The sequence below is a fragment of the Anguilla rostrata genome, chromosome 14, assembly GCF_018555375.3.
Source record: "Anguilla rostrata isolate EN2019 chromosome 14, ASM1855537v3, whole genome shotgun sequence".
Taxonomy (NCBI): Eukaryota; Metazoa; Chordata; class Actinopteri; order Anguilliformes; family Anguillidae; genus Anguilla; species Anguilla rostrata.
In genome coordinates, this window is record NC_057946.1 from 7,056,448 (window position 1) to 7,066,201 (window position 9,754).

The 9,754-nt window shown below is 37.1% G+C and overlaps 1 protein-coding gene across 4 annotated transcripts; it reads right to left on the reverse strand.

The window, feature by feature from the left end:
• Positions 1-208: 208 nt before the first annotated feature.
• LOC135239471 (insulin gene enhancer protein isl-1-like) lies at positions 209-6,965 on the reverse strand. 4 transcript variants are annotated; one of them, XM_064308144.1, is made up of 6 exons: positions 6,663-6,965; positions 5,939-6,128; positions 4,130-4,218; positions 2,761-3,044; positions 2,053-2,220; positions 209-1,398 (listed from the first exon to the last, which is right to left on the reverse strand). In XM_064308144.1, exons 1-6 carry the CDS (start codon positions 6,688-6,690, stop codon positions 1,282-1,284), a joined length of 876 nt encoding a protein of 291 aa, XP_064164214.1. In that variant the 5' UTR covers positions 6,691-6,965; the 3' UTR covers positions 209-1,281. The 4 variants fall into 4 exon arrangements, with proteins under 4 accessions (XP_064164214.1, XP_064164212.1, XP_064164213.1 ...); XM_064308142.1 differs by having other exon boundaries at positions 4,130-4,389; positions 6,663-6,962; XM_064308143.1 differs by having other exon boundaries at positions 2,761-3,047; positions 6,663-6,957.
• Positions 6,966-9,754: the final 2,789 nt, after the last annotated feature.

Below are 9,754 nucleotides of genomic sequence, written 5' to 3' on the forward strand. Positions count from 1 at the left end.
CAAAAAATTAATATTAAAATTAAAGGCAAAGTGCAAAGGGAAGATTACCTTCTTTTTTGGTATACTGTAACAAACCAAATATGCGATAATGCTGAAGGTTTCATAATGAATTTGAATGCTGTGAGAAATAGCCCACTTGAGAATTCTGAATTTACGTGTTTATACTGTCAAATTACAACAAATTAAAAAATAAATAAAAAACTTTAAATAATATAAACTTTTGACTTCTGTCAAAATTTTTATTGTGAAATAGTCCTGACGAGATATTTCGACATATGGCCTTGTTTACATAGTCTTCAAGAAATGACAGGACACAAAAATTAGACAGATAATTCAAAGACCACGTAAAGACAATTCTAAGATAATTCAGACCACGGCTTGTCGTTTTACTTCAGCAAACAGAGATATATGAAAAGTGGCACGTCTTTCGACAATAAATAATAAATTATCTATATATTTTATTTTTGCCGTTCAAGGACAGAACAAAAATCCAGAACTAATCAACGTTTTAACCAATATCTACACATCTTTGGGAAAAGGTCATTGGATGGACACAAACTCACACACAATATTCCCATGAAGCTTGTGGCAAAATAGAGGTATACCTTGTTGAAATGCTTTAGTACTTGGGCTTTTAAAGAGATAATTCAACACAAGATGACAAGGGATAGGCCTATCCGCGATCCCCATCCAAACGTTATGTTGTGGTTTGTGATCTCATGAAACGGCACTGATGCGTCCTTGGGTTGAAAATCAAACATTGCGCGCAAGGATGTGTCAATCTGAATTTCAGATTGCACCATCATATATCCTGTACCTTAGGTACCGATTTCAAATAGGCCAACGGACTTTCCGTTTGTTTTTGTTTTTTTTCTTCTTCCTTTTTTTGACAGGGCTGTAACCATCCTAACAGGCCGACCAATTTAAACATGATGAGACAATGCCTATCCATTTGTTCTTGTCAAAATGCTTGCACATATTCTCTGTTTCCGTGCAGCACATAGCATTTACACCATGGACATCTTCTCGTAGGTTATTCAGAACGATTTCTTGGATGTTGTCGAAGCAGGTTTTGGCTCCTTGGTTATTCCCATGATTGTCTTCACAGTGTACACACATAAAACCAGCGGTTGTTTAAATAAAGAGGCTTCGTGCAGTTGATAAGTTCACTTTTGTATGTAAAAACCAGATCGCACCACTGGTCTGGGCCGTAGTTCATATGTCCCGTTTTCCAACGCCTCCTATATTCGGGCATTTGAAATGGGTTAGAAATCCACCCTTTCATGCCTCTATAGGACTCGATACCATGCTGTTTGGTGTATCTGGCAGCTGAGATGACATGGATGCAGCTTCACTCCCAGTCGAATTAGAACCTGGTCCTCCTTCCGAAAAACTGACCTGTAAAACGGAAAGGGAACCACATTATAGCCTACTTTCCTTTCATCACAAAGCCCCATAACAGAAATATGTACGCAATACCATCCTTAATATGCTGCCGATTCAACTCATTTCACGCACGATCAATAACGACCCAATTTGAGCCATCCTATCAAACGACTGGACTACTGTTAATAAGTAGGCTATATGCCAACTACACAATACGTTTTATATATGATATCAGAATAAACAGGCCTACGCAAAAATAAATACTCATTCGTGACATTATTTTGTTGCAATAGTTGCGTAATCTAGTTTGCCTTGGTGAACATGGGCATTAGCCAAATCTAAGAATAAATGAATAAAACAAAGTACTCATGAAATAAAATATAGGAAGATTAAATTAATATTCACCGCCAATGAATTTACGTAGCAGGTTTAGGCTATTCTTTGTATTTATACAGTAACACTATTAGTCAAAGAATATTAGCCAATTCGGCCGATTAGTATAAGCTTATAGCATGATAGGTGCAATATAGATATATATCTTGTTCTCCGTTGACGTCCGAGAGGGTGCGACGCAAATGTGTTCTTCTGTATTCAGAAGGATAGATGCTCCGCAGTATGACAGATAATATGTACACCACAGATGTTGTACCTTCCTTCGGCACTCACCAATTGCTGAAATGCAGGCTGGTCTATGTCACTCTGCAGTGCGAAGTCGCTCAGTACTTTCCAAGGCGGTTGGTAACTCTGCACCTCCACTGGGTTTGCCTGCAAACCACCGTCGTGTCTCTCTGGACTAGCAGCCACCATAGGAGTCCCTGTCAACCCCTGGATATTCTGCATAACGTTCAAGAGAAACGAGTACCGTTAAATGTAGTCAACACATTGCAATAAACAAAATTACAAAAACTACATTATTTACCCTCACGACAGTGCAAGCACATGAATGCTGACACTAAGTTATGAAACAAGGGTAGGCAGGCTATACTAAGAATCAATGTTGCTCAGACAACAGCAAAATGCAGTGTGTTCGGCATTATTAAAATAAACTATATATATATATATATATATATATATATATATATATATATATATATATATATATATATATAATAATTATTATTATTATACCAAATACGTCACGAAGTCAGTTAATCATTGGATTCAAGCGGTCCCACATAGGACGTTGCTTTCTTTATCAGACCAGTAGAGGTAGGCTAGTGAGGAGAAGACTTTAAAAAAATGTTATTTCACAACCAAACGATTGTGATAATGGTGAGATGCTTTCGTTGTTCTGCCAGATTTCGCAAAATCCATTGTTCCCCGGTAGATTCGCTTGAGGTGCTTTTTCCTGCGCGGCAGCACGGGTGCCCTCACCGTTTTGTCATTGGGTTGCTGTTGCTGGAGTTGTTTCATTAGAATACTCCTCTTTTTGTCCTTGCATCGCTTATTTTGAAACCAGACCCTGATGACTCTGGGACTAAGGCCCGTCATTTCCACCAGCTGCTCCTTCATGAGGGCGTCTGGTCTCGGGTTGGCGTTGTAACAAGTTCTCAAAGTGTGAAGCTGTTTCTCGTTGAGTACCGTCCTAATCCGAGTCGTTTTCTCCGGCTGCTTGTGAACGTGCGGGCGAAGTGCAGGTTGTCTGGCAGATATGGGCTCTGCTATATAAAAAAAGGACAAGTCAGATAAGACAACATAAAAACACCATCAAATGAGCAAGCATGTTACAAAGAGCCAAAGTTAGGCTAAATGGAGAATGCGAATAACATCCAGACTGTAAGTCAAATACCTTTAACAACTATAAACATACTCACAGCCTGTTAGCCTATAAAATTTAGGTAGGCGCATGAGCCATGGTTTTAATTCAGCCTACATAAGCTACCATGTTTTACATAAGTATTCTGTTTGCAATGCCATAGCGTCTTATTCGTGCCACAGACCAAATAAAGCAAATTTGACAGTGAATACGTTCTGCTTGTAGGCCAAAGCTACACTCACTGTCCGGAAGTTAAATGTCTAACGTTCTGGAGTTTACAACTGCTACGAAATGCGCAGGATGTAATGTATTTTCATGATTATTCTCGTCCACAAGGTCCACTTTTCGAATAGGCCTAGTGAAGGCAAGGGTCGAGAGTAGATATAGCCTAAATTAGCCTACGTTTAAAGTAGCCTAGCTAGTTAAATAATCAATTATTAATGAGATAACGTAAACATGCCTATTCAAAATAGCAGATTCGATTTATCTTGAAGATTAATTGGTTAACTAAACTTAATATATTGCAAGACAAATCCGCCAGAAAAATGTTACACACTGCGAATTTGGGTAATTAACTAATACTTTTTTGGTGATTGTGCATGACCATTGCATTGCTTTAAATTTTAAGTACAGGTCTACTGGTGCAAAACGTTATTTCATTGTAAATGGATTCAGTGTTTTGTTTTTTTTTTTCTTCTTTTTTTCTGAAAACGCACAAAGCAGTTCAATGACAAGACGCATTACGTAATTGATTTAAATGTAGGCCTATCTATTTTTAAGCTATCCTTAATACGGCACAGTATTCACAAAAGTGGCCATGTCAGACTTAATGAAATTAATGAAACGTTCAAGTTTTCGATTGTTAATTAAAGAGTAAGTTAATAATTCTGTAAAAGAAAAATTGAATGGCAGCTGTTCACATATTTGTAACCTTGCATCACACCGACTTTGTGTAGTACAACTAGAAATAAAATACCCGCAACCTACCCGCCATCTGTAAAGGTCTTGCGGGGTGTAGTGGACTAAGGGGGTCCCCTGCCCCCATTGTTGCCCGCTCCACAACGTCGTGGTCTGCCCTGCAAAACAGGCCATCTTCTCTTAGAGCAAACTCGTCCCCGGGGATAAGCTGCCGGCTGCAGGCCACACACCGAAAACACTCGATATGGTACACCTTGGAGCGCGCTCTCATGACGAAATCATTCTTGCTGAAACCTATGTTGCATTTAGCGCACTTGATCCCATATAACCTGAAACGCAAGCATTACAGAATGTTTAAAAATATGTCCCAAAAAACGCGCTATATCACCCAAGAAAATCAAAGTATGACATTCTTTAAAATAAAATAAAAACTGGACCTCATGCACGTCTAAAATTCAATGACGTGCTGCTATTCTGCACATTCACTACAACGGATGGCAAACGCTTAAAAAAGGTATTCAAATATGACACATGACATATGTAACTGACAATAGAGTGGGATATGAATTAATAGTTTACGTGTTTCGGTGAAGACAGTCAGACTTAATCGATAATGAAATGTTACTCTTTTTTGTTTCTGTTACACATTGCATATACGCAGCTTGAATATATGTCATGGCAATTTAATATTTTAAGCACGTTATAATAGTCTATTTCTCTGCTCGATTTACTCCACATCAGGGATATCTTTGCTGTTAAATTAAGTAGACCTGTATGTTTATATTTCCCAAAATATAGGCATGTCATATGGAGGATACTACCGATTAACCTACATATGAATGCATTATACATGTTTTAAAAAGAGAACAGCTGGCCTTAAAACTGGTGCAACGGTGACATCCAATCTCTCCCTGTCTCACTGACGGTATTTATGTATATACAGAATTGTGGTTTAAGCACGGGCACAAAACGGATCAGTAATCCGAAGAGCTGTTGTGAAACTACATTTTTCCAGGGTTCCACTGGACACACAAAATAAATAAAAAATAACAATAATACTACAATTATTTCGTTTGCTACTGGGAAATCGTATCAGCCATCTTAATTACAGTTTCACAATTTCACATTCATCGGATTTTAGGCTATATATCCTTTTATGAATATCATCAAACATTTGATTTGGCTTTTACGCACTGTTTTAATTTAAATGTGAACTTCATTATCCCTGAACAGTCGGATATAGGTCACTTAACGCATCTAATGTGTATATTTGCCGACCAAGGCAATACTCAAATAATATTTTGTGTATTTACTGGCTTCGCTAATATAGCTATGTAAAATAATACAGCTTCTCTGTCAGTGGGATGTTGTGAAATATAATTTTCGAGTTTAACTATGTGCATAAATCAATCAATACATTTAAATCATATGTATATCAGCATTCCTCTATATATCCATGGTGTGGGCATATAAATCAGTCTACCTCTTTTATCTGGCCTAGTTTGCCATCAACCAAAATCAAATAATGAAACAAGTAAAAACACGTTAACATCGGGCATCCTGAAGTGGTATGTGGATCACTTTTGTTTGCAAATCCTGCATTAGTGACTGTAACTTCTTGTTTATTTTGTTTGCTTTTTTAGTTTCCACATTGTAAGAAATAGTGGACAACCCATCAACACGAGCCGAAATTAGGATGCTAAATAGTTTCACAAGCTACAATATTTATTTAAAATAGCTGTCGCTTCTCGGGTGAGTACAATAATTCAGTTTAAAAGTTGTTAAACTGAGAATTTGATAGGGAAAAAATGCCAAAGGAGTTAACTTGGCATCGCTGAATGGCGAATGAAGGAGGCGATTATTCAAAACAAGACCCACCTGATGTAGTCCCTTTTGCAATAGGTTTTCCCGTCTCTAACAAAGCAGGTGCAAGACTCGTCCAAATATTGATTGCATTCTGCACATTTCAAACATGCTGCATGCCATTCTAGATCTGGAGAGACCCTCAGAATATACTGATCTTGAATTTGATTTCCGCATCCAACGCATAAAGAAATCAGTCGTTTTTCTGGAATTAAAAGAAAAACAAATCACATTAGAAATTTACTTGGAACCACTCTCGCAGATAAAAAATAAAAAAAACACGGTACATACACTGTTAATTATATTTGTATTTCATAAGACTGCATAAACCGCACATGAGCTGGGCATTATTATTATTATTACTATTATTATTATCACCATTATCTCCGTCATTCTTGTTGCGTTGTTATTTACATGCACAATAAACCGCATGTTTAAAATAATAAATTAATATACAATTTCAAAAAAAAAAAAAAAAGCAATTTTAAATGTGACGTGATTAGTGAAGTTGACTAATATATTATAACCTTATATTAACAGTCAAGTCTCTTGTGCAGCACACTTTTGTCCCACAGCCCAAGTAACACTGTAACACGGGCGCCAACAACTTCCAACTTCAAAACAAGACAGCCACATGGCTTTCATGGAAGAGTTAATTTCATCTTTGTACTTTGGCCGTTTTTTCTCCTTCTTCTTCTTGAAAAAAAGCACAATGCCATAAGCAATATGTCGCACTTACTTTTAGGCGGATCCCCCATGTCTCCCATGTCAAGGTAGTAAGGTGGTGTTAGGTCCACGTTTAATGAAAGGTGCAACAATGTTTTTCAGGAAAAAAATTCGCGATTGCGTTGGAGCAGCAGCTGTGCGGCTCGAGCACTGTTGAGCTGCTCTGCAAGGTAGGATATCGTTCGCGTTCAAGGTAAGGGGCGTGCTTGCGGCGGTGCCTAGTCCCAGTGCTGCTGAGGAGCCCGCGTTGTCCTTATCTCTCACTCAAATTCTCTGTTCATTCTCTACTCAGTCGCCATTGGTTTTACGTAGGGCGTGGAAACGTCATCTTCATGGAAAGCTGATTGGATATGAAAGAGACAAGCAGCTGTTCGTATTATCGCATTACTCCTAGTTCTGTAAGTCTACAACTGAACGTCTTTTATTTCAGCGTACGTTTCAGGAGTTCGCACATATTTTTTCAAATGATCTTTATTTGTTCATTGTCTGAGAGTGGACATCATGCTGCATGTGTTGTGTCGTTCAGTTATGGCATATTTGTTTTACTGAAATTGTTACGAGAAAGTATCAATTAATCGTATTTGCTGCTTGAATATCATTTGCAGTGCACGAAAATTTCATATCCTATGTTTAGACGTTGAGGTCCATTTCACAACCCTACAGGACAGGACATAATATGAACTGCATTGTTTTTAATAGGAAATATTTCACCACAGAGCAGATCTAGTAGCCTAGTTAATTATTTTTAGTATTAAAAAAAACTTGACAAGACGTTGTGAATGTAAACAAATTATTTATAGCTTTACTTGGAAGTATGAGTGGGCAGCAATATTTGTAAATTACCAATGTGCTCTCTTTTTTTGTAAATAATCTTTTTTTACAATGTAGCCTAGCGATTTATTACTGAAACAGGAATCACGTTTTCAGTTAGTCAGAAAATGATTTACTTCTACATTTATACATATTTCTGATTTTATTTCTAAAGCTGACTGTGACCGACATTTATATTTAGATATCCATAAGGTTATAATTTTATATTAATTATATGTAGCTATGATTCCATTTTATCGAACTCTGAACATACATTGGAAAAAGTGATGCAAAATATGCAGAAAGCTGTATGACTGCATGAACAGACATCTTTCGACGTTTTAGCTTTGTAAACCGAAAGGCAATTACAGGGCATAATTGCATTTAATGACAGCCCTAAACAGCCTGTGTGACACGTGGTATAATGTAAACTGAAAGTGAAGGGCAATTTGACTTAATAGGCAAAACAGAGCACGTAGGCTAGGAATCGGCTCGTTTAATCCCAAGCATGAAACAGGCAAGTACACGTTGTGTGACGGTCATTGTTCATCGGGATTATCTTTTAAAAAAAGAAATACAATGAATACAAGTAGGACTACATATGTAGGCTACATCTTACACCCAAATCTGCCTTGTTTCGTAAAATCAGCACGCATGACACTGGTTTCATTTATACTTGAGCGTCAGTAACTGGGCTGTCCATCCCTTATCTTCACGTCCTTGTCAAACACGGAAGCGCCCTCTTGCGTTTAGTACCCGGTCCCCAAAACGCATCTTCTGACAGAGCCATTGAATGAACAAAGAAAAACATGTTTAAAGTTTTGCCTTAGAACATTTACGAGTCTACACGCCATCATGTACAGTGTTATTTCATTTGCATGTTTGATGAATACATTAACAATAAAAATGTACTATGGAAAAAGCTCACTGCTTCACATAATATGGGTTGCTTGTTTGTAGTGCTTAAGTTTTATGTGGTAACATGAACAGTATGGCAAAACAAATGAAAGTTATTGCTGCTTTGTACTTCAGAATAATTGAATCTGTGGTAGATGAGCGTTTGTGTCGCGTGTCCCCTTTTAAAACATGATCTTGCTTGAGGGGCAATGAAAGAGAGGTGAGGGGTAAATGAGTCAAATTTGTATGTAGGCCTATGTGTGTGTTGTGCAAGAAATTTCTGTCGATTTTTGTCGCATTGCCTATACCATATCGTTTTAAACAGCATACAAGTGTACAGCAAGTGTACAAATCTCTGATGATGATGATGATGACGATTGTTGTTGTAGTTGTAGTTGTGTTCTTGCATCGTATGATATATTGTACATATTGCATTGCGTGGGATATTATATAATGTAATTGAGTGGGAGAAAATACAGTCTGCTGAGGTTACCAGTGCTATTTATGGTTCTATATGGCGTATTGTACCTCTGCCTTGTGCATATAAGTACCCTGAAATGTCCTGTAATTTACAACTAGATTGTATACATTTTAATTATAACATAGGGCAATTATAATGATAGGGATGATACTAATGATGACAAGTAGCAATAATATAAGTGATATTTTCTCATAAATGTATTTAATAATATGCAATTTCCTAATTTTTCTTTCATTCAGTAACTGGATTTTCATGAACTGTATTTAAAGGAATATTTCACTTTCCTATAACACAAGTAATCTTGTGGAGCTTACCCCCATGATATTTGCATAGCGTGAATATTAACAACATCAGCTGCCCCTGTTGACCGTTACGTCATCACCATTCCTCCCTGTTGTCCGGTTCCCAATTCACTCACATTAATTGCGGGACCTCGACAAAATGAATCGTTTTAAAATATTACCTCACTAAGGACGATAATAGATCAATAAAAAAAACAGCGCTTATGGCAAACGGCCTCTATTTTAAAATAAACTTTAATATTGTTTATAAGTAATAAGTGAAATATCTTTAAATAATGAGATTGCCACTTTTTTTCAAATATTTAAACTCAGTGGGCGAGAAGCCAGAAGTACAAGTTGTATTCATTTTTAGTAGATGTGACACTGTGGAAAAATTGTATGGTGATGTTGACAAGTGTCCAAGTCCCATGATCTGGCATTTAAACATAATGCTGACTAAAAGATGTGGCCAGGGTTTTGTTCATTCTTGTAGAAAGCTAAGACTATGGAAATGATTAATATACCACGTGGCACCAAAAAAATGAAGAATCTGCAAAGAAGATGGGGGATGAAATTTTGTGTAATATGACCTCATTTTGTTCTTGCCAAATATTACATGCTCCAGCTCTTTCAACT